Consider the following 27,063-nt stretch of genomic DNA (forward strand, 5'->3'; position numbering starts at 1 on the left):
AAATGAAAAAAGTACTAAAATCAGAACGTTATAATCTTAAATTCATAATTGATAATGAGTACGATCTTGGAAAGTTAAGTTTTCTGGTAATTATGACAATGGCCTGAGTTGAAAAATTGAAAAAATTTATTTTATAAAATTAATATGTTGATAATTATGATAGTAGACTAAGTAAAAAAGTTGATCAAATTAGATTTTATTATTTATTTTATAATATAAATAACGGCAAAATATGCAAACAAATCATAAAATCCCTTTTTTTTATTTAGTTCACTTGCATAATTAGCGGCACAAGTAATTGTAATAAAAAAGGGATCATAAAATAACTGTTTTCGATCTTAGATATTATCTGTTGTTTCGATTATCGGCGCAAATAATTGTAATATAAAACAAATCAGAAAATCAATTTTTTTCCATTGCTTGATTTAGTCAACTGTCATAATTACTAGTACAAATAATTGTAACATAAAAAAAAATCATAAAATCACTTTTTTCCAGTTTTAGATATTTTAATACATTTTTATAATAATGGCCGCATTATACATACGTATAATTTATTTCACGGAAGTTAATTATTATTACATATAAGGATAAAAGATTAAAATTTAAGACAAGAAAATTCATTGGAGTATTTTCCTTTTTCTGTTTATCGTGTTCAGGAAGACGTTTAAAGGCAAGAATATTTTACTTGTAAATAGAATGGTGCCTGTACTGGTTTCTTCCTCTACTAGCAGATCTTTCTTTCTTTTTAATCAGACTTCAACTCTCTCTCTTTGGCAATGAACTTTCCTTGCATGTCGCTAGTGTATCTGTGACTACGATACCGGCAAGACACTACGTTCTCTACTGTATTCTCATTTTTCTTACGGAGATAGAAAAATTTTAAGTACCTAAGACTACTGTTAAGTAGATATATTTAAAAAAAAACCAAAATATATTTTTTTATGAGAGGATGCTTCTGAGATGTGCCATCTTCGTCGGTCTCGTGTCCGTCGTAGCTACAATTATTTATTTAACACCAATACCAGGTAAGTTTATTTAAAGATCAAGCTTTGTATCTCTCTTTTATATATATATATATGTATATATTTTCTATTTTATACATTTCCTCCCCTCCCCCCATAATTCCATTATAAATAAATGCTAAGTTGAAAAGTAATAAAATTGCAAATTTTGTATACATGAGACAGCGTTAAAAACTACTTATAATAATCTTAAGTGTTACACTTTATGTATATGTATATTTGGTTTGAGTATCATTTTTTATAATTATTTATCGTTAAAAGAAACTTGTGTTATACGTGTAGAGGATGTATAGAAATATATTTTTTTGAAAGTATGAAATTTGAGAAAAATTTGTTTATTTAAAATTTGGTTTCTATAATAAAGAGATATGAAAAATTTCGTCGTACGTGTATGGGAGGGGGGGATATATACAGTAATATTTTATAATTTTATTTAAATATTTTTTTTGAGTATTATGAAATAACAAAAAATTGCTTCATATATAAAATTCTGTTTGAAGAGACATAGATATGAGAGATTATACAATACGTGCAATATCATTTTAATAATTGTCATAAACGGTCTATACGATGAATGATCATTAGGTGAATGACCTGAGAGTTTGTACTATATCCATACTGCAAAGAGCCTATCATACATACTGTAATACGTCCATGGTCAAGGATGTAAACTGAGTGAACATTATGATGTCTTTTTTCACTCGATTAAGACCGATTGTAAATTACTCTAACGGTTACTCGCTTGAAATGATATCTATATGACTATATAAAACTAGAAAGAGATCTAAATCATTTTATAGTATTTCAAAGAGTTGTAATAGTTATCTAACAAAAAGCAATTTCATTAGAAACGCAAATGTCACGAATGTTTCTATATATTAATATTTTTTATCAGTTATAAGAAAAAAATACGCTTATTTGAATCTAATAATTAATAGTTATTTATTATTGAAAATTGTACTTATAATAATAATTTCATACAAAATTTACAAAATTTCGTTAATTCATACACGTTCGTTTTAATCCGATTTTTGAGGATCAATATAAAATAATCAAATAACACTTTATAGGTAATATTTTATAATTTATTATTGGAAATTATACTAACAATAAATGTCGTACAGACTTTCTACTAAGATTTATAAAATTACGTTCTTTTATATATTTGCTTCAATCTGATTTCTAATAATTAACATGAAATAATCAAAAGGTAATATTTCTTAAATTAATATTGAAAGCTATATTCGGACAAACTTTATATTCGGATTTTTACAATTGCCTTAATTTATATGTTTATTTTTTTCAATCCGATTATTAGAAATAAATATAAAATAATCAAATGATATATATATATATATATATATATATATATATAATATTTTATAGATTATTATTAAAAATTATATTTCATTTCTCGTATATTCAATTTTATTAGAATATTAAAACTCGTGCTAATTTAAAGTAAATAATAAAAATAAGTTACATTTATAGAAGGTGGTATTTATAAAAATTGAAAGTTATCGAGTGAAAGTGTGAATATCTACAAAAGTGAAATATCAAAATTTCCTTTCCCTTTTGAAGAGAGTAATTCGTTAACGTTTCCGCTATGTTGTTGAAACAACGGTATTATGAGATTTTATGGAGGCATTTTCTAAAGGATTAATGACCGGCAAAATATATCCATCATCGTTGTCACTTTAATAGGATGCCCAGCACTTTCGAGTTTATCTTTTTGTTTTTCTCTTGATGATGTACTTACTTTTGACAAATCTTATGCAATTTGTTTTTCCCTTTCTTTTACCAGGGAAATAATGGCGGAAATCCTTCTTGTAGAAATAAATATTTTATTTTTCTTCAAATCAACGATTCGTCGACGTTAGGAACGACCAGAAAATTTATTACAGGAAGAGTTAACTCTTTGTAAAGAAATTGAATAATAGCGAATAATGAAAAAAGTTTTATCTTTCTTCTATTATTCTCGTAAGAGATCTTAGATTTTATGTTAGTAAGAAGTGTTTGAAGTGAAAGAAAGAATAAAAAAGTACCGGTGGGACATTAAATCGAATCTTTGTGTCGTAAAACAAAATTACTTGGAATACTCTAAACGCGAAGGCGTGTTTGCGTACCTGTAGATGTACAAAACACTTACGTCGCGAATTTCTTATATTACACTTTTGATATCAGGAAATTTGATAAGTCTAATATCGAATATCATAATATCAAATTTGAAGATTATTTTCCGGAAATAGAAACCATGGTGTTCTTGTCTAAAATACATTCGAAATATAATATTTTATATATCGTCTATGTTCAATCAAAAAAAAAAAAAAAAAAGCCACTTACTAACATTTATACTAATCTGAGTTATTGTTCGTCAAACAAATTTTCAACAGGAAAAATCAGGTTTCGGACAAGCATTCTTTTTGTTAATGCTTTCTACTACGCTTTCTCTCTGTAACATAGTAGATAGTGAACTTTTTCTGGGTTGTTTATGAATTTTTAAGTTGTGTAAACGTGTAAACTACGTGCTACGTAAGTCATTTTGGGCTAAAAGGATGGTTAAGGACTTTTACCTGAACAAAAACGATATATTTATTATATAAATTATATAAATTTTTATTATAATATATATATTTTTATACATTATATAAATAGGATAAGTGTGGGTATTACTGCTGATTTGTCTATTACTACAGTTAAAGTTTAAAGTTGAATAACTTAATGGAAAATATAATTATTTCTTGCTTGAAAAAAGCTTGACTAACCACTCAATACCTAATATAATTAAAAACTTTTTAATGATTACCAACTGTGTGTGTGTGTGTGTGTGTGTGTGTGTACTCTTCATTTGCTTTATTTTTTATTTATTGTTCCATCCACAGTATTTCTCACGTAGTAATTGAAAATCCGCAGTAATAGATGTGCAGTAATATAAGTAATAAGTTATTATTTATTAATTGCTTTTTATTTAATTAAAATATATTTTTATTATTTTAAAACTTTTTCTTATATTAAAATAATATTAAATATTGATTGTTAAAAAAAGAGTCGATATCTTTCATTAACTATTCAAAATATGCTTTTTAAGACAATCGTAGATTATCGATCGCAATAATACCTATACTTACCCTATATATACAGTTTATGATTAAAATTATTTATTATAAAATAAATTATAAAATAAACTTTTTTTTTTTATTTTTAAACTTAATCCACTTTCATAGTTGTCGGCAAGTGTATGTTATATTAATATTTATTAGAATATTCTTTTATAATACTCTTATTATAGTATAAATATTTACTATATAAATTATATTAATATATATTAAAACTTATATTATTATATTTATATAATAATTATTATATATTTTTTTAATTGAACTATTCAAAAAATCATTGTGCTATATCATTTGTCATTAACATTTAATGATTATCGAGGATTGCAAGATTGACTGTCAGCAAGTCTGATAATTCAATCAACTATATGAATGATTAAAACTCTATAACAACGCTCAATTTTATAACCCGTTATCTGGATGTTAATCAGTATATTTGTGAAATACAATTTTTCAAAAAAGAATTGCAGCGTTTTCTCGGTATTGCAGTGTATTAAAATAACTCCTGAAACAAATATCATTATAACTCTATTAATAAGTTGGTATGTTAACGTTACGGTCTGTTAATTCGTATTTTAAGTGCTCGCGTTGAGAAAATCTTATATATAGATGTTTATTTTTTGTCATATTAATAATAGCTTTCGATTCTCATATTTTTCTTAATGTTTCAATATCTATAAAGTTTCACACACGATTCCTTATATTATATATATAAGATTTTCTATATTCATATATTAAAATATACAAGGTGTCTCACTTATTTTCAGCAAAATTTATTGGAATACTTATCAGTAAAAATAAAACAAAAATGTTATATAAACATAAGTTTTTAAACATTTTATTAAAAAGTTAGAACAAAAATACAGAATGACAATAAATTGTTTTCTTTTTCGATATCTTTTAGGAATAGATTATCGATTCAAATTATAATTCCATTTCAAAATGGAATTAAGATTAAATTAAATGTAATTAAGTAAGACACGTCTACGGAAAATAGAATTTATTGCATTACGAATTTCTTGTTCATTTTACATAATTGCACCTAATACGTTACTAATCCTTTGCTTCCATTCTTATTAATTAACGATGATAATTTTTTTTCTTTTACTGTTTTCCATAAGTAAAAATTAATTGGTGTGATATTTAATAATTTTGAAGGCCAAGGAATTTCTCTTCCTTGACCTATTGTGTTCCATTTTGGAGGTAATGATCATTTAGCTATTACCACACTGGTACCATATAATGTACTAAACAACTATCCAATTAGATCCATAAATTTTGTAGGGAATCTAAAAAAATTGTGCATTTAATCTTTCAGGTAAAAAGTTAAGTCTGAATTTATTGTTGTCACATAATCAAATATATATCAACAAGGATTCTTATGCTACGTTGCCGTAGCATATTCGAGAAACATTGTTGTCTAGGAAAAATCCTCAAGAAACCTTCTTTATTGCTTATGATATTCTTAGATATTCTAAAAAATTAAAAGAATATCTGAGAAATAGAAACTCTCTTTGTTATTAAGCTTTCTATTGTTAAGTATTGATAGATCCAGAAATGGTAAAATGCTAATCCCTGTTTATTTTAAACATAACTCGTTCTATGCTTTATCTTATTTGTATGTTACTGGCAATGTATACAAAATATGAAATGATTAATATTTCACTCATTATTTAGGCATTCCATGAAATCCCAAAAGACAAACCGAAAAGTATAAAATATTTCTGTTAATGATGTTTCTACTGTTACGTGACTTTCTATGTTCGTCTCAAGCGGAGAATTCCTCATTTGCATTTCAGTATTTATTCGAAAGTGATGAAATATGCTACTTTGAATTTGTTCAACGAAGACTGTTAAGTCTCGGGGGTCTTAGGAAATTGTTAGGTATTAAGAAACAAGTTTTAGTTGTGACTCAATATAGGTAAAGGGATAACTGCCTGTGGGGGGTCCCTTTCTATTTCTATATGACCTATACTTTATTTTGTGTGTATTTCTTTCTTCTTCATATGTATATACGTCTTTTCAATAAAAGCCTTTTAAATCAACGGCCTAGCTACTTTGGATTATTAATTCCCGCCAATTATTGGAGTCAAGCAACGTGGGCACGGTTAGTAACATGATAGGTAATCCAACTAAAAAAAGAAAGAAAAAAGACAAAAACCGTGTGCCATTAACTCCAGAGAGGTAGTAAAAAGACGTGACCTCTTTGGTAGAGTATTGAATGAATTTGAATAAGTATGAGAAAGTAGTTCGTAGAGAAGAAGTGACTTGACACGTACAAGGAAGAGTTCAAAGACACAATAAAAGTCTTTTATGACTCTCTTTTAATACTTTGTCAAAATATCATTTGTCATTCTAAGTAATGCTTGATTTCCATATATTGGGAATAACTATATAATGCCTAGGAAAAATATATATGTACCTATATATATATATATACTTTCTGAACTGACTGGACCAGGACTCGAACCCGGGTCTTCCGCTTTCAATGTAATTTTTACGATATTGTCAATAATGAACCGTTTGATAGCGTTTGTTATTTCAATATTATATGGAATTCATTAAATGTTCAAATGTAAGCGTTTAAATATCTCGAAACAAGAAATTATATGACTTATTGTTAGACCACTTTCATAATTGTGGGTACAATTAAAGACGAGATATGCCCCTAATAAATCTCGTAAGAGTTCTATAGTTCTTCTGAACTACAGAATGTACAACAATAGGGAACCCTATTCCTTTGTGCGTGGCTAGTTTCAAAGGGTCTCTAATTCTCAGGTACCAAGAATGTTATGAACGATCTCAAATTGTTTGCAGTTTTGAGATAAAATCATCTCGACGTAAGTGGTACGTCGTTCGAACATAAGAGGTTAAAATAATTCAGTTATTTTATACTTTTTTCAAAAACGCTAATCATTTTATGTATTGTCTGCCTTTCATATTAACAGTTTTACATTGTTGCAAAAGTTTTTTGTAGTAGTAACCGATTCTAAATCATTTTCTTTTGTAAAAAAAAAAAAAGAAACTTGTGAAAGAATTTTTTTGAAATAGAAGTTAATTCGAAGTTACTTTCTTTTAAAACCCCTTCTAATCTATTTTTTTTTCTTTATTTTCTTTTCAATTAAATCGAAATCAAAATTAATACAAATTTTTAACGAATCTTTTACATTTTTTTTTTGAACTAAAAAATAATTCAAAGTTACTTTTTTTTGAAAACCGTTCCTATCTTATTTTGTTTTCATTAAAAAAAAATCAAAATAAATAATAAATATATTTTCAAGATTTTTAGCAAATCTTTTGAATTCAGGTTTATTTTGATCAATGACAAGAAGATAGCAGAAAGCAACTCGGTCAGCCAATCGCGTGAATAGAAAGCGTTGTTATTAGTGTCGTAATTCTTGAATAGATTAATTTAACCCTATTTGACACTATCGTTATTATGTAAAAATACTATTTTACATTATTGATTTCCAATAAAGCAACGCTTTCCCTTTACAACATTTTAATAATTTAGTTATTTTTAGTATTTTTTATCTATTATTTCAATGAAGAAGTTTAATTTATTATTATTAGAAGTTTATTTATTATTAATTTATTATTAGTATTATTATTTATTATTAATTATTTCATTTAATTACTATATCCATTCATCTATCATTTTTATTATATTTATATTATATGCAATATTTTAATTTTTGCTTTCGTTTCGAGGTATTACACTACTACTACTCTATATATATATTTTTACTTTTACTTTTTGAGGGACCAGTTAGTCTTTTTGATTCATCGTTTAATAGTGGGAGGAAGGGATCCAAAAATAAAAACAGAAACGAAAGTTATTATCAAGATCCTTGACTTTGCCAATCGGAAATTCTAGTGAAAGTAAAAAGCTTAACAGATTGAAAGTGCAAAAGAAAATAAAGAAAGAGAAAGGTCAGAATATGAAAGCGTAGTTGTGTCTAAGCAAGAAGTGAAAAAAAATATAAAAAGATCTCGAATGAGTGTGCGTGCTTATGTTAGAAAGAGAAGGAGAAAGAGAGAGAGAGAGGAGATAAACAATATTTTCTGATTGGACGATTGTAAATACGTATGTAATCCATATATGTATACATATACATGCATATACATACACGTATATCTTAATTCACACTCACACACATAAAAGTATGCCTGGAACCAAGAAATAGTAGCTCCAGGGCAACTTTCACTGATCGTTTCGCCATATCTTTGGAAGCGGCGGCGGCGGCGGCTTCGAATTTCTTACAAGTCAACTCAAACATTATGATATTACGTTGGATAAGGATTGAGTCAAGTACAAAACCTATTGTGTATTTACTTATTTTTTTTTTCTCTAAGAGTATTGGATAAGAAAAAAAAACAATGAAAGGATGTTCAGGGAATTTTGTAAATTTTGAAAGATTAGAAGAGGAAATAAGGACATAGAGAGAGAGAGAAAGAAAGACAAAGAGCGAGAGATAGAGAAAGAGAAAGAAAGAAAGAGAGTGAGAGTGAGAGACAACATTGAAAGGTGGTTCGGTCAACGAAATTCGTACGCAAATACTTCGTCAGTCGTTGACGGGAGACCGCGAGGTTACCTACGACTTTTGTCGTACTCAAAGTTAATTTATGTGGTCATCGATAACTGTGGTGCAGTGAAATATGAATATATTTTTATTATTAATTGTTCTTTTTTTTTCCCAATTATGACCAACCGATCGAGTTTTTTTATATTTAATTTTTCTCTTTCAATTCAATTTATTCATTTCGTTTTGTTCTTTTTTTTCATATCGTGAGCTTTGGTGGCGGTGTTAATTTGTGATCAATTTTTTTTAGTAGCGATATTTTGACTTTCAGATTAGAAAATTTGAATATTGCATGTATCTTTAAACAGGGAGATTGGAGAAAGTTGATACATTTTTTATGATTTTAAATTCCGATAATGTTTGTTTTAATTAATTATTTAATATTTAATAATTAATTTATAAAGTATATTTTGACATTTTCTTTTTAAATATGGAAAGTGAAACTTTCTATAAAATAAAAATATAGTGAATGACGTAATTATTCGATAAAATCAATATGTAAGAATTTACACTACTACAGGCCAAGTTGATACATCTGTCAAATATTTTGGAATTACTTTATTCAAATATATTATTTCAGATATAATCGTTATAATATTATAATAATTTAGCTATACGTATGTATTATCATAATGTAATATATCAAAAAAGATCAAAATTATTTTTCCACCTTACAAAATCATAGAATGTTGATTTTACCAGTAATCTGTGGCAATCTTTTTGAAAAGTGTGTATATAAATTGCGTCGCCAAAATAAAACCATGACGAGTATGCTCATTAAACATAGAGTATATGTAGCTGTTATAATATTGAATATTTAGGTGTATTCAAATAATTGTTTTATTTATAACTAACATTTATTTATTTGCTTTATTTAAACATTATTATTTTTTTCTTTTTCTTTTTCTTTTTACGAATTCGATTAACTTCTCTACGAGAACCTTCTCACACCTATTACCAACACATATTACCCAATTATTACCAAAGATGTTATATCTTTTTACAGCCTCTCTGAAGTTAACAGCCATAGTTTTTTTTTTTTTTTTAGTGATCTTACGGGAACTAGTAATTTAATGTTGAAGTAGAAGTAGAAACATGTTTATTTTAGGTATATAAGTAATCTAACATGGCTAAGCCATTTTGGAGCCTACTTTATTTAAACATATAGTTTGCATATGAAAGAAAAATAATAACAAAAATCAATTTTACTCTCTTAAAGATAAATAATTAGTTAGAACTTTAATTCGCGGTTATATATATTGAATGATATTGAGTAAAAACAAATTTAATACATAATGACACTTCACAAGTTAAACATTAATTCTTAATTTTTTTTTAATGTTATTTTTCTTATAATATATATTATATATTCTTTTGATCGCATTAATAATTCAGTCTTAATTTTTTATGAAAACAAATTATCTTCAAAAGATGGCTGTTGTTACTTATAATATCAAAAGTATGTAAAGTAGTACTGAAAGTTAGTGGTTGCTATTTCGATAAAGCTAACATTTCAATATTTTATATACATTCTGTAAGTTTTTGTCTATTTTGTCGTAATATTTCTAAAAAATTCGATTTATATTTGTAATTTTATCACGAAAATAAACGATTGATAATTTATTCCCTTTATTTAATCAGAAAATTTTTAAATTTTTCTACGTGGTAAAATAATTTTGACCTGTAATGTATATATGCATAAATAAAACATTGTTAACTAAATATAATTGACAGAATGGACATATAAAAAATTCAATTTATTGGGTTGACAACTAAGCGATTGCGGATTTTAAATAAGAAGGAAAATTAAAAATTTTTGCTGAAAAATATTACTTTATTTAATTAGGTACTGTCCGTTTTTGTTGATGACTTTTTGCCATCGTTCTGGCAGTGTCATAATTCCACGTTCATAAAATTTCTGATCTTTGCTATCAAAAAACTGAATTAAATGTGATCAAAAAAATCCGCAATCACTTACAATACAAATAATAATTAATGCATGTGTCATCAAAATATGTTAATTGCATTTTATGTAAACCAATACAAAAAACGCATTGAATTCATTTTCCACTTTAACACGAATAAAATGTATCAACTTACTTCATAGGAAGATAGTTTATAAATTCATTTCTATTAAATATTGTGGAGTATATAAACAAAGTAATAAAATATGATTACCTTATTTTCAAATGACATCATTAAAAGTTAAATTATATTATAATTTTTCATATTGTGTATCCAGACACATTCCATAGAATTCAATCAACAAAAATATTTATTCTTTCTTTACAAAAACGAAAGTAATTGAATAACAAATGATATTGTCGGTGTAAAAAGAGACTTACGCTATATATTACAGTAAACAGATAAGAAAAGTAAACTGAAAGTATTTAATTTATCAGTAATTGACCGACTTACATATACATCAGTGATGCAAAACCTTTTAATTATAAAGGGACGAATACAAGTCTGATTTTGGCTGCTGGCCGCATTATAAAATTTTTCGTAAATTTTTTAAGAAGAAAAATTAAACTTCCGCCAAAAAATTATAATACCTTTTTTCTTGATATATCGATATTGTAAGTATTGTACATGCGATCTGGGGGGTCATAGGTTGTGCACCACTGATATACACAGTATCAAAATAATTGTACTCTATATACCTACTCCTGTAATAATAAAAGAATTAAAATCTCGGTTTGGCTTCCTATAACATATTTGAGACAAAGTATGTTATGTATCAGATGATGTGTGGAATTTACTAACTTCGATAAAAAATATTCGATCAGTGTAAAAAATACTTTAACCTGAAGTAATTTATAAACTGTAAAGTATACAAATTTTACCCTTATTAATGGCATTATTAATTATATTTAATTGCTTGTAACATTTATCGTCTGAATTTATTAATTCATGTTGATTGAACATTATTTATTCGATTCATTAATATCATTACTTTACTTCGAGTTTTAAATGCTTTTGCAAAAATATACGCAAGGAAAAATTTATTGTAATTTATTATTATTGTCTTTTGTAAAGTGTTGTGCCAAGATTATTACATTTTTTTACATTATAGTATAATAATAAATAATGATGGTCAAGAATGGGTGGAAGTATCATTTGAAATTTATGTGCACTTCCTGTCCCAGGGTGACGCGTTCATTATTCATTCACTTATTAGTACATGCACTCAACATTATGGCTTTCCAGAGGATCATTTTACTTCAACGTAATTTAATGGATGATATAGACGTCTGGATAGGAATTACGAAGAGCTTTGCTTGCTTTGTTACTTGCACGAGATCGGGTTTATGAAATCGATAAAAAATGTTATGCTTTTCGTTTCCGTTCTTTTTGTTTTATTTTCTTTCTTTTCTTTTTATTTCTTACACTTTGCGTAAGAGCTTCAATTCTATAATTTAAAATTTCGATGTAATTAAAAACTTACCCTATGATTATTTTCCTTGCAAAAAACTATTTATATACTTCAGATGTGTCTTCATTTGATCGATGCCCAAATTTTGTCGCTTTCTGCATTGACCGATTTTTCCAAAGTATTTCTTTAAAAACATTTTTATTTAAGTTTATATGTATATATATATATATACCTACACAAATTATTCCTTCGTGTTATTTCCAAATATGCGAATGGCTTCGTTGATAATATCACAAAAATTGGTACAGTATGATTTTTTCAAAGTTTCTACATCTTTTTAAATAAAAATGATTGATCCATTTTAATATTGTTACAAATTGTAAAAAAAATATTATAAACAATAATAATCGATAACATTATTTATTCTATGGAAGTAAATGTAATATGAAAAAAGTAGGCTGATTAAGGACGTTTAAAAGAAAATTAGTATACAAATTAAAATGCCGTCACCGGTTGTTATCGTTGCATAACAAATAAAAGGTAACAAGATTAGGTAGACGATGTATATTACAAAGGAACCGAACAGAAATGTGTCACCGAGCACCTACTTGTTAAGGTGTCTTGTGGTAGTCACGATGATAGCTGCTGCTGCAACTTTTCTACATTTAAATAATTACAGGCCCAGTAAGTTAAAAGCTGTCTCGTTCATTGAGAAAAGTGCTAAGAAATTCTATCGATTTGTATTCATTGACACTTTCTCTAAACAACTTTCTTATTCCTTTACTAATTTATTTTTGAGAAAGTCATGATTTTTAATTGTTTATCACTAATGTCTCCTTTTCTTTACTTTTCAGAGCAAACTTTCTTATCCTGTGATAGACCATGTCATCATTTAGATTGGCCAATGATTTGTCGAGTGAAACTCACGTTGGAAGTGTTCCAATCTCTTAGCAAGTAAGATGTAACCATTTTCTCTCTTTTTCCCCTATAATATGATAGATTCTCATTTCTAATCTAATCATTTGTAAAAATGATTATTTATTTCGTCATCTAAATACACGCATGTCATAAATTTATTTTATTTCATTTTAAATTTCTATAAAATATGATATAAGGCCATTATTTCTAGTTAAAGTACAAATTATCCTATTGCATAAACTTTTTTTTCATACTGAAAAAGATATCTGTTGGTTGTCATATATTTTGACTGACATCTAATTTCACGAATTATAATAAATTATGGAACATTTATGGGTGATTTATTCTGTCATCTAAATGTACATAAGTATATCATAAATCTTTTAATTTTTAATTCCTGTAAAATGCTATATAATATAAAGTTAAAGGCTGATGTGGAGGAGGCCACTATTATATATTTTAGATCTAACAACAATATATATTCTATTATAAGAACACCAATAATACAAATTAGATTTAAAATTTTTAATTCTTTCTATTCTCTATTTCAATTTGTTCACTGTTATATTCTATCTATTATGCGTTCGCTCACTCACACCTATACGTTTTTACACTCACATTATCGACAACACTTCTTACACACTATATTTATACCAATACGTTAGACACAAGACACTGATATTTAACATATTATATTTATTGTTACTTGATAGAGCAGAAATAAGCACTTATATATTGCATATATTTATTTATATATTTTATATATTTACTTTTTCATACTTATATAAAAGGTTTTTAGTTGCTTTCATACGTTTTGATGATAAAATTTATTTTCCCATTTAAATATAAACAAGTATTCCATAAATTTTATTATTTTGATTTCATGTAAAATATAATATAGTTTAACATTTTTTTACCCTTTGTTCTCAAAATATCATTACCAACAAATATTAATTGTTCTTATAATTACGCTAATAAAAATGAATAAGTTTAAATAATACTCTTACAATTTGATAAATATTGTGTCTATGTTCACATATTAATATCTAATAGGAATAAAAAATAATATGTTTTATTTATGAAAAAGTTCAGATCTTTTTCCAAAGTATTGTTTTTATTAATAATAGATATAAACTTGGAAGTCATTGGAATATAAAAACTAATTTGAACACAACAAAAAATATATAGAATGTACAGGATTAATTGTTATTTATAAAGTAGGAATCATTTTATTGTATATATTTTTTTTATTCAAACAACATCCAATTAAAGTTGCTGACTTATAATTATCGAATGTTTTAACTTGAAAAGTAAAATGTATTTCCTCTTTTTTCTTTTATTCGATTACTTGCACGGTTATATAAATGATATAATCTATGAATAATATTCATTGAATATGAGTTATCAGAATTAGTAATTTGTTTAGATGTTGCAACGGCCGTTATACAACTTTCTTCAGAATAATGCAACGCGGAAGAAGTTAGATTAACCACAAAATGTTTGATGGAAGTAATCAAAACCTTTTCAGAAAGGATTCTTCTTTAGATATTCAATCAAAAGTTGATGATATAAGATATTATTATATCATCAAAGAATCTTCTTCCTATGCATTCAATTTTGATTGATATAATTAATGAAATATTAACTTCTTCGTTATAAGTAATGTTTGAGTAAATATATTTATTGTAATGTAATTTATTTAATTTTTAGATCATGTGGAAATTGTTTATCGAACGAAACGGCTTGCGTGGCACATAATTGTGTATCAGCTGATGGACAAAGGCGAATAATAATGACAGCGAATCGACAAATGCCAGGACCCAGTATACAGGTAAAGTTACAATTAAGTAAGTCATTATTTAACACTAAATATATGACCAGTCAAATAATTTATTCTGAATTTTAAAATAAAATCTTGTATTTAATGTTATTGCTTTTGTACCATTAGATTTTAGAAGAATTATAATTGTAAAGATTTATATTAGATCGTTGAATAATTTTTTATATTTTTTCCTGACACAGTTGATAATCTTGTTGCATAATCTGTTGTATTTTTTCCTGACACAGTGTTTAATTTTTTGTGTCAAAAAAGTAAAACATTTTTTCATTGGAATTTGACATACTTCTACAAAATGAAAACAAATTGTTGACAACAATGATCAATATATCGTTAATTAAATAAATGCTTTTTCAAATTCTAGTGGTTTAAATTAATTTCAAATATGACAGAAATTATGTAACGATCTAATATATATATAATTTTATTAGTCATCGGTCTAGCCATATTAAATTAATAGTTCTTGGCACGATTATTAAAGTCAAGCAACGTAAGAATGGTTAATAACATGGATGGGGTCACCCGTTTGAAGAAACAAAAAATGAAAACCGTGTGCTGATGACTCCAAAGAGGCTGTAAAAAAAGATTACGACCTCTTTTTATGTATTATAGTAATATTGATTAGTGTGAGAAGATGTTCGTAAAAAATTTAACTCGACTCGTAAAAGGAGGAATAAAAAGACACAATTTTATTTAATGTACAAGGTGTCCGAAAAAATTGAGACCAAACTTATATTACGTGTTGGTAAGGTTAAATTGGTCAAGAAATTTTCTATAAAATATATTCGAAAAATTTTTAATGAAGAATTAATAAATCAAAGATTTCTAGAAAAGTGAACAAAGTTGATGAAAATCCAAACGTAAAGCGAATTGTGCATGAGTATATTAGCAATTTTTAATAAATGTATGGACATGAATTATAGGCGACAAATTATTGAGTTTAGATTTGGTGTACACAATGAGTAACGAAACAAGACCACCGACTGATAATATAAAGTAAAGCAAATGCCAATCGCTAGTGTGATATCGCGATGACGGGAAAAAAATGTAACGAAAGACTACGTGAAACAATAACACCAGTGATCTTGGTTTAGATAGGGGCGTTCTTAGTAACGGCACTATCCACTAAAAAAATCTTGGATCACAGTAAAAACAAGACCATATATACGAAAACAAATTCTAATTCTAACGCTTTATAAATAAAAATAAATTTTATTATTATCAAAATATTATTTTATTTATTATTTAAATTAATTTCAAAGTAATTATTATCCGCGTGTAGTTTTGAAGAATATAATTTTTTTTGAAGACCAGTTATCTAATCGATTACTGCTTAAGTAAGTATGCATATGTAATCTACAGTAGGATATAAATTTCTTTTTGTTATAGAATACATACCGGGTAGCCAAAAAATCACTTTAACAAGAAAAGAAAAGAAATCAATATTGATTTAGTAATAAAACTACAATAATTTGTCTTTCATTCCAAGATATCAATCTACAGTTACAGCAACAGTTCCCAAAATTTTTTGATTCTCGCTGCTTTTGGTGATTTCAGATTTTCCCCAAACGGCCTATGTCAAATTTTAACAAGTAAATTTTGCGAAATATCCAATAATTTTCTACAAGGCTTAGGAAAAAATAAATAAAATGCAATTTAAATTACAAAAATATATAATAGAAAAATTTAAATTAATTATAATAATTAGTGGAATGAATGAGTCTGTTGGTCGTTGCACATTTTCTCAAATCGTGAAATTAAATTTGACATAGTCATTCTCTTCGAACAAATAATAAGTTGCTAATAGAAATAAAATAATAAAAATTGTTTAATATTTTACGGCATTCCAGGATACCAAAGTGTGCATTTTGGGAATCACTGAGGTACAGTATTACAATATTAAAAGAGTATGAATTCAAAATACTTTTATTCCAAATACTTGCCGAAAAACATTTATAATTTTTCGGTTTGATAAAGCAACTTTTAGGACACCGGTATTTGACGTAATTGTTATGTTTGTTTTGTTGAAAACACAATGAATAACTTTGGTTGATATACATATGTTTCATAAATTTCTATTTGAATAATTGACTATATTATTATATCTAATTGAATAATTGTCTATATTATTCACACAAACTACGTATTTATCTAACAATTATTAACGTGTAACTAATAGAATATCCTTCTTAAAAGATCGGTTTTCAACAGCTAAGATTTTCAAGGTGAGTGTACTTAGTAGATTAATATGTACTATGGTTGATAACCACTTTACGTACGTACATTACTTAATTAATTTAATTATTCGACAGAAATGAAATTACACGAGCGTCGATATTGATTAGCTATCACTTAGAATCGATTTTCGCGTTATTTTAACACGTAGAAAGTTCTTTTTCGTTTTATATGAGTTTCCTGAGAATAGACGATCGATTAAACAAAAAATTTCTCTTTCTCTCTTCTCTCTCTCTCTCTCTCTCTCTTTCTCCTTACTTTATTACTTTATCATTCTATTATATAATCCATACGATAAAAAAGCTAAAGAAGAGAGAACTTTATTCTTAATGAATAATTCTAATCAATTATGATTGCGTAGTCTGTTGTAGTTTTACTTATATTTCATTTTTTTTATATTAAATGTGATTTCAATAATATAATAAATATAAAATAATAATGAGAGAGAAAGAGAGAGAGAGTGGGAGAGAGAGAGAGAGAGAGAGAGAGAGAGAGTGTGTGTGTTTGTGTATTACTAATAATATAGGATAATTATTATTATTTTTTCTTAAATTAATAATATAGGATATAATAGTAATGTGGGAGAATAAAAGGATTATTATTTGCCCTATTATTATTCAAAAGATTATTCTAATCGTATTAAAAGTATTTTCATAAATATTGTTTTCAATGAAAATAACGAGTAAGTTTAAGATTATTTGTAACCTTATTGTACATTTTATACCTTTACACTGTTATACGTTTATAGGACACATTTTTAACTAATATAAAAGAAATTTAAAAGTACAAAACATTTCTCTTTAAAGAAAAATAAATGATTTCAATACGACGAGCACTAAGGTCAAATCACGACGACGCAGGATGGATATGAAGATTTAATTTAATTTTTTTTTAAATTAATATTCAAAGGTTTTCGTAGTCACTTAATTATGAATCTTTTATTTCTTTGAAAAATAAATTAGCGGATTTTCTTATTAAAAATTGATTAAATCTTTTTTAAAATTTGTATATTGAAGTTTTTGAGATTGCTAATTATGAATTTGATATTATTTTGTCGAATAACAAAATGGCTGAAATTGTTTTTAAAAACTGCTGGAATGATTACAAAAGTCTGTATTTGGAGTTTTTTGGGGTTATTGATTATGAATCCGTTATTATTTTTATGAAAAACGTAATAGAAGTATCAAAATAATTTTGTTTTTTGTTTTTAATTTTTGTTGTTAAAAGTTTTTATGTTTAAAAATGTTTGTTTTTTAGAGTTATCTATTTATTACCTTATATTATATTCAGTTGTAATTATATCTATTTATAATTACATAAAGTAGTGGATAAAATATAAAGTTCTTACAAGTACATATATGTACTATATCGTACAAAATCTTAAATAAAAGTGAAACCTGGATGAACCTGGTTTTAATTTTTTGTAGTTAATAATCAAAGTTAATGATCAAAATACTTAAAATTTCAGTACCATTATTTTTATATTTCTTTTGTTACTTCGCAAATGTAACAAATTATGTTTCGAAAAAAACGCAATTACGGCACCGTTTTCAGACATCTGACGCCATTATTATTTTTAATAATATAAGCTTTAATAGCTAAATTTTTATGTTTCACGCTTAAAAGTATGTACAATCAATAAATGCAAAAGGAAAACATCGATCTTTTGAAAAATTTTGATTAAAACGACACTTTTATTTGATATAAATGTTAAATAAATGTTAATAAATTTATGATTTCAGGTTTGCGAAAATGACATTTTAGTCGTGGATGTAGTTAACAAGCTTCCAGGTAAAGCTGCCGCGATACATTGGCGTGGTCAATCTCAGATTGAAACACCTTATATGGATGGTACGCCATTGGTAACACAGTGTCCAATACCAAGTTATACCACTTTTCAATACAAGTTCCGTGCGTCAGCTGCTGGCACTCATCTATGGCACGCACATGCCGGTACTACTTTTTTTTTAAATTGTTTTGTTATTTTCTCTATTTTCATAGAACTCGTAAAATAATTTTTTTCCAAAGGCGTTTAATATTGGTTAGGTTAGAAAACAGAATGCACTTCCTTCTTGAATAAAACTTGAAATATATATAAGCAAATACTCGTTCAATAATATTGCTCGAACAACGTGAATTTTAATTTGCAGTATAGTCGTCAACTTTATAAAGATAATTATCGATTTCACCGGAAATTAAACCTAACAATCGTTTTTCTTCTTTAAGACGTTTCCGTGCTAAATAAAATCCTTGTTAAGAAGGGATATGAATTACCGAAATGAAAAATATTTTATTAGTTATATAATTTTGGTATTATTCATTCTGTTTCACTATATTAATTTGTTGCTAGGTGCTGACGTTACAAATGGAATATTTGGATCGTTGATCGTTCGACAGGCAGATATTCGCGATCCTCAACGTGCTTTTTATGACGTCGATGACCCGAACCACGTGATACTAGTTACGCACTGGCAGCATTCTCCGGAAATATCACTCGATCGTGGACTGACAAAGCCAGCGATACTTCTCGTCAATGGTAAAGGACGGCAGATGAATGGACCGAAAGTTCCTTACACGACATTTAATGTTGTTCCCGGACGACGTCATCGTTTCCGAGCTGCCAATGCTGGTGGTGCGGGATCTTGTCCTATTACAATTTCTATTGATAATCATTCTCTTCTCTTGATAACTTTGGATGGTCATCCTATCGAGCCTCAATACGTAACATCGATTACTTTGGCAAAAGGTTTGTACAAAATTTCACTCAAATCATCACTTTATTTTATTATATCTTATTTTTTATCTTCGTCTATTAATATAAAATTGTATTTTTTAAATTATTAAAACATTAATTAATTGAATCAATATTTTTCAAATTTTTTATATTTCTATTTCCTTTTAAGAAATTAAGCTATACTTTTATAATATTATTAAATTTTTAACAATATTATTTTTATGTTTTTTAATTTATTATTTTTTAAAATTTTATTTTTTCATTTGATATATTTGACTGGTTTAAATAATATACAAAAAAATTTGGAAATAAAAAATTATTCATAATCATATAGTAGGTGTAGAAATTATTCGTACACCAATTAATTTTTAACAAAGCTTTATGAAACTGTTATATATTAATTAATTTTTATTAAAAGGAATATGGACATATTTTCCGAAATCTCTATAATAGGTAGGATGTAACAAACAATAAATTCCGGTAAACTTTTACACTGATTAGGCAAATTAATAATTATTTTTCTTTCCTCTATCGTAATTCCGCATGTTTTCGTCTTATTTTTCAATAATAATTCTTAATTGTACAAAATTTTGAGCTCTACTAATGCTGATAACGCTTCCAATTATACTGACGACGTCAATTATAATTAGTCAACAATCATGTGATGTATTTACGTTATAAATTCTCTTGTAAATACTTACAGATAAGAACTGTACGAATACTTATTGTTCTTAAATTTCCGCCAATTGTTTGCTTTCCCTTGTTAATTTTATAATTTATATAAATAAATTATTGTTTGTTGTATCTTACCTATTTTAAAGATTTCGGAGAATATGTTCATATTCTTTGTTTATAAATAATTAGTTAATAAACAGCAGTTTAACGAAATTTCATTTCAAACTGATTAGTGTACTAATACTTTCTACACCAACTGTATAATTTTCAAGTAAAATTAATTGATAAAAAACGTTAATATTAAGTGCAGAATTTTAATCAAAAATTTAATATTTGTCAATTGACCGATCATGATAAGTTTTGTGTTAATCATTTTGATTTTTTTAGTTTGATTTTTTGTTTTTTAAAAACTCTACCAATAACAGTCTAAAATTATATTTATTACAAAATTCTTGTATAGCTAGAATTGATATATTATAGTTATCGATCAATTGTATTTCTGTTTGACATTTATTGTTATATACGAGAATATATTGCGTCTGAAGATAGGCATTATTTTATACTTTGTCACTAATGTTTCTTGTGAACGCCATCTATCAGTAAGAAAGATTATAGCTGACAACATAATTTTATTCGTCATTTGTTTACGTTGGTATTTTGTAACCTTGACCTTACACTCGAATTTTTTTTCGAAAGTTTATTATTAAAGTATATTAGTATATTAATTTATTATTATTAACTTTTATAAAAAAATAGAATAGAAAAAAATCATAAAATGAATTTTTTCAATCCTTTGACTGGCAAAAATTATAGTAAAATTTTAGTTTTATTTAATTGCATTCTGAATTAACTTATCAATATTAAGCTATTTCTTTAACTAAAAAAAATTAAAATTGTTGTAAGATTTAACTGAGAAAAAGTTCAAACGCAAAAATTAATACATGCTTGCATGCATCAATAACCTTTAATGGGGAGTTTCAAAAACTTTACCTTTGATAAATCGTCTTTGCTTGTAGCATTATCAATGATGTATAATGTGTTGCCTATATTCGTTGGCGATATTTAATATTGTTACATCAACTACATACTCATCTGAATCATATTTGCAATGAGCCGTTTTCGAAGATGTCATACTTCTTGTAAAGTATGGATCTTTTTTAAAATATTCACCAATTTAATTTTTCTGGTTTTAAATATTTTATTAGATAAACCATTTTTTATCTAATAATATAAATATTAAAATAAGATTTTAATTTTTTTATTTTTTATTAAAATTCGTACGTCGGGTTGTGGTACTTTTTATTAAAAAAATTATACCGTCAAAAACAAATACTCTCATCAAATTTTGTCCTAGAAAGCCAAAAGATGGAACAGTCTTGATTCAAATGATAAAAAAGCCATCTTAAAAGAAGAGCTTTACAATACTCTTACATTATAAATTTTCTTGACAGGTGAGAGAGCAGATTTTGTGCTGAAAGCAAGCAAAAAGATTTCTTCCTATTGGATGAATATAAAAACGGTGAAAAAATGTGGAACAACAATTCCTGTTTACGGTGCTGCGATTGTAAAATATAAAGGAAGTCCTGTGGATAGTTTACCAAGTATGAATTCAGATGACACTTTGATGGATCAAAAAGAAAACCAGGAATTGGAAACGAGTCGAATCGCGATGACGACAGTTCATAAAGAGACGTGTAACAATCCTGAGAATCTTTGTCTCAACAAAATTCAAGGAATACGTAAAATGCCGAAATCACTTACTACCAAAACCGATGTGACTATTTATTTACCGATTAATTATATAATGCAGTCGACTGATTCGGAAGGTTAGTAATTAGAAACACGCTTTGATAAATTTTAATATATTTGATAAAATATATTTTTTTTATTATCATTTGAATGAGTGTATACAAAATTAATAGAAGTATTACACTTTAAATTAACACTGCTACAGATCATATTCACCGTTTCAGGGATTAAATACACCCTTTTGCAAAGTAAGTTTTTCTACAAATTTGTTCTCTTAAATTATTGTAATAAAAATCGAATCTGATGTAAAAATATTATTCTAAAACTATAGAATAATATTAATGAATGACAATCTAATGAAGTGACTGTTGCAATAGAACAATTAAAAATATTCACTAAATGATTATAGTTTGAAATATCAGCAAAAATACTTTTTGCATGAAATTTAATTATTGATGAAACTTCTTCAATGTGGTATGAAAATAATATATTGTGCTATTTTTGACCAATAAGATCACGCATCTTTGCACGCCACCACAAGTTTTGTGGAGACATACTTACATTGTCCAAAATCAATCATACTTTTTCCAAATTATTTGTATTCAATTTTGGCAATAATCTTAAAAAAAATTCTTAAAAAATATTTGAAGCAACTAAACGTGTAATTATTTTATGCCACACTATATCCTAAATATTTATAATTGAAATTGAGAAAACATTTCAATAATTGTTGACAAGAAAAAAAATACGATTTGCACAAGGGTTAATTAGAGTGCAGAAAGGTAAATATGATCTGCATATTTGTTAATTTGAAGAGCAGAACTTGTAGAATGATATGTGTGAACACGAAAAATGAAGGTTCGTATTATTTGTCCTTTTTTAGAAAATGGTGGTGTTGATATCAAATCCTTAAATATAAACAATATTACGTTTACTTATCCATCGTCACCAATATTGACACAAATTGGTGACATACCGGAAGGTTTATTATGTACAGGAAATGACGAAGATGATCGTAACGAGAGCAACGAAACTTCATTGTCATCACGAAAGTGTCGTCACGATGATAACAAAGATGTCAATGACACATGTGAATGCGTTCATATGCGTTATATTCCTCTCGGAGCAACCGTGGAAATCATACTTTTGGATCAAGGTAATTATATTTATTACTTTCTTGTTTGCTCGATAGATTCGATTAAAGAGGATGTATCTATTATAATCAATAAGTTTCTACTGATTTAAAGAACATTCTATTGAGTTAAGCTAAAAATAAAATTAGAAAATAAAATTTTCTGATAATGTAATAGTAAACAAGAGATCTGTAACATTGCATGATCAAAAGCTTGTGTAAACAAAAAAGGTGTAAACATGGACTATCGTATTTTATCTTTACGTTAATTACTAAAACCAACAGTTAGTGTATTTTTTTTCATTGAAAATTCCAATATTTATCTAGAGACAATTGAGTGAAAACTAAAAGATTTCACAGAGAAAATCGTTACGTAATTTTCCGTAAACAGTTTTTTCTTTTTTTTTTTTATTAACTCCATACATCTTTACAATTTGTCCGTACACATTTGGTAAATTGTTATATAAGTGAAAAAAGATAGCACGTGGACGGTTTTTCCAATAAGATAGTGTCGCTATTGTCATTTATTTCGGTTAGGTTTAATTTTTTACTAGGTCTCCTGAGTGGATTCTTTTGAGCCTTCTAGGGATATATTGATTGTAGTTATCATTAGTTAGCGGGTTTATGTGCGTATCAATTCTTCTTTTGTATCTGGTTATCTTGGTTATTTCTTCTTTTATCCTGGGAATATTTAAGTCCTTCTTTATTTCTTCGTTACGGATGTACCATGGAGCATTCACGATTGTGAGCAGGGTTATGGATTGTTGAGCCTCGAGCTTGGCAATGTGACTTACCGTAAACAGTAATAAATACGGAAAGTAAAAACCAGTATTTCCAAATAGATGCTATCGTGTATATTTTTCATCGACATGTTTTAAATAGGTTATCGTGTAAGGTTTCGTTTAATGTTAGAGCAAGCAAACAAAACTGGATGAGTAGTCTTGTTAATTAGAAATGATCAGCTCTGCTTGTAATCTGACGTGAACCTAGTTTACCTGACATTGTCTTTGACAGGACATATATAAAACGGATATAGAAAATAAAAGAAGCATATTTTTCGAAACTTGATATTAATAAAAAATTTGCAGTAAAATTTTAAAAAGATATCATAATATTACAACGTGAAATTATAATTCTACAAATATAATAATAATAATCCTGAAATTTTTAATCAGGATGTCGTACTGTTTTAGTTATTTATTTGTGTTTTATTGTGTATTTTAGATGCATCTATTTTTCATTTGAATCTTTTGAAAAAAATTTGCAATGAAATCAGAGTTAATTTTATAGATCGATAAAGCAAAAAAAGGAAAAAAAGAGAGACAGGACATCTTGCGTTTGTAGGTCACAAGCCTTGACATCTGGAATCTTGATCCGGTTTTCTGTGAAAGTTTAATGTATTGATTCTGTACTCTGTTATTTTTTCTGATTACTTTCCCTTTCTATTCCATAAATTGTAACCATCAGTTCTATCGATTTAAACTTTTTCTCCCAAGGGAAATAGCATGCAGATGTAAAACTTTATTTACGCGATTTAGAAATTGTGGGGACGGAGTATACAAGAAAGTGTGTTACATTGATAGGAAGTCGTGACGATTCTACTTGGCACAGTTCCTCTTTAAATGTATTATATATGGTGACATATTCGGGATATGCATTTACATTGTTGAATTATTTTTCGTTTATCGTAATGTATTTTTATCTGATTGAATGTTGAATTCATTTATCTAATTGAATGATAAATTTTAATTTCGTCCAACGAGATGAACAGATACAATTTTTTCCTAATTATTTTCTTAATCGGCTCTTGGTTTCCAAAATTCCCCAATTTCTTCCGAGATTGTAAATTGCCGTGAATCGTAAGTGGGTCTTATCTACATTACTTCGTCGAAAATTATTTAATTGAAAATTAGGAGAAGGAAGGAGAACTTTGATCACTTAAAAAAAATTTTATAACTTTAACAATTTCAAATATATTTTGGTTATTCAAACAGAATTGAACCTAGAATTGCACCTTCAAGTATCTTCTTTTTTCAACAGTTCATTTTTAAACGTTTCTTTTGAATTCCTAATATCTTTCTTACACTAATTCTCTCTGTTGATAGTCTTTTTACATTATCTAAAAGTATATATTAATACAAAAATAAAAAATTGCACTTAAACGATATTCCGATTGCTAGCTTGCATACAAACTGAGAATGATTATTTCAAGTATTTTCTACGAAGATGATTTGTCTCGAATTATTGGAATAAGTTAAATAAATTATTTATTGACGCTTCGTACTAGTGTTGTATACATTTAAATCTATAGATTTGTTATCTTTTAAAGTTCAGTTTTTCATTTTTTCCATCATTATTTAAAAAAAACTCTTGATGTGCGAAGGGTAAACTAAATAATGTTAACACAAACTTGACGCAGTATGTCTGGAAATGTAACATATGATAATAGAACAAATACTGATCATTAGATGCAGTAGAAACTGATAATATAGATAAAAATATTGTCCATGAAATAATCATCGGTAGCCTAAACGTGTTAGTAAATAAATATTGTCGGGGAAATACGGCAAGGGTGAAATTGTGTCGATGAAGCGATTGTCAATTAAATGATTATCGATGAAGCAAAAGAAAGTTGAGTGGATTTTCCTGTGGTCCCTAATGAAAACGTGGTCAGTAAGGTTATGTAATAGTCTAGTTCATTGAATCATGTGGCCACAGCGAAACTGCTCATCCTGTAAATCTGCAGGAGCTATCGATTATTCCGAAGTTTTACATATTACCTGCTAAAGTAGAGTAATAAGTAATTTTAAAGATGTTTATCTGGAAAGGAAACATAAAAACAGTCACCTGTTACAGAATAAATGTCAACCCATATCGACCTGTTTAAATCTTTTATGTGTTGTTTATTTTATAGCACCTTGGTTTTTATCGCTTCAAAGGAAATAAAAAAAAATGAAAAAGTATTATCAAAAAAATTCATGAAAATTTGTAATCTAATTACTTTTTTCTAGCCGGAATGGAGGATCTTGTTTACCACCTGCACGGATACGACTTTTACATTGTCGGAATTAACAAATTCGATCGAAGCATGTCTCTGGATGAAATTAAGCTACTTGATAGGAAAGGATTACTTTTCTCCCGTAATTTGGATTGCGCACCATCGAAAGATACGATAACAGTGCCGAAATTTGGCGCTGTTGCTCTCAGATTAAAAGCAAACAATCCTGGTAATATTCAAAAGCTTTCGATTTACAACTATATATTCGTTTAATCGGATTACTAATAATAACTCTTGACGAATTTAATTTTTAATCATTATTTGTGATCATATAGATAGAATATTAATATTTAATATCGTATTTAGGATATTGGATGTTACGAGACGAACACGCAGTTGATTGGACACGTGGGCTTGATGTTATCTTACAAGTTGGTCAACCTAATGAAATGATACCAGCTCCGCTAGATTTCCCAAAATGTGGCTCATTCGTCGGACCCGACTACTTTCTAATATAGATTTCTTTATATTATTTTATTATATGATTTATGTGTGTGTATGTGTTTGTAAATAGTTGTATATAATGTAAAATTAAATGTATAAGTTTGCTGTGAGTACCATATAACACTATTCGAACGGTTATGCCTTTATCTTGCTGCCAATAAACTATTTACATTTATCCTTA

At 26.9% G+C, this 27,063-nt stretch overlaps 1 protein-coding gene across 1 annotated transcript; it reads left to right on the forward strand.

The window, feature by feature from the left end:
• The first annotated feature begins 821 nt into the window (after positions 1-821).
• LOC122524035 (laccase-4-like) lies at positions 822-27,063 on the forward strand. Its single transcript, XM_043646074.1, has 9 exons — positions 822-1,028; positions 12,955-13,054; positions 14,729-14,849; positions 18,833-19,043; positions 19,441-19,836; positions 21,951-22,325; positions 23,132-23,404; positions 26,392-26,607; positions 26,745-27,063. The coding sequence occupies exons 1-9, from the start codon at positions 953-955 to the stop codon at positions 26,894-26,896; spliced, it is 1,920 nt and encodes a 639-aa protein (XP_043502009.1). The 5' UTR covers positions 822-952; the 3' UTR covers positions 26,897-27,063.

The sequence above is a fragment of the Polistes fuscatus genome, unplaced genomic scaffold, assembly GCF_010416935.1.
Source record: "Polistes fuscatus isolate 324 unplaced genomic scaffold, CU_Pfus_HIC Scaffold7, whole genome shotgun sequence".
Lineage (NCBI taxonomy): Eukaryota > Metazoa > Arthropoda > Insecta > Hymenoptera > Vespidae > Polistes > Polistes fuscatus.

Bases quoted from the DNA above. Each gene is read 5' to 3' on its own strand.
- LOC122524035 (XM_043646074.1), top strand. From the start codon at position 953: ATGCTTCTGAGATGTGCCATCTTCGTCGGTCTCGTGTCCGTCGTAGCT. The intron at 19,044-19,440 runs GTACTACTTTTT...ATTTGTTGCTAG, and splicing joins TCTATGGCACGCACATGCCG to GTGCTGACGTTACAAATGGA. The intron at 19,837-21,950 runs GTTTGTACAAAA...TTTTCTTGACAG, and splicing joins ATCGATTACTTTGGCAAAAG to GTGAGAGAGCAGATTTTGTG.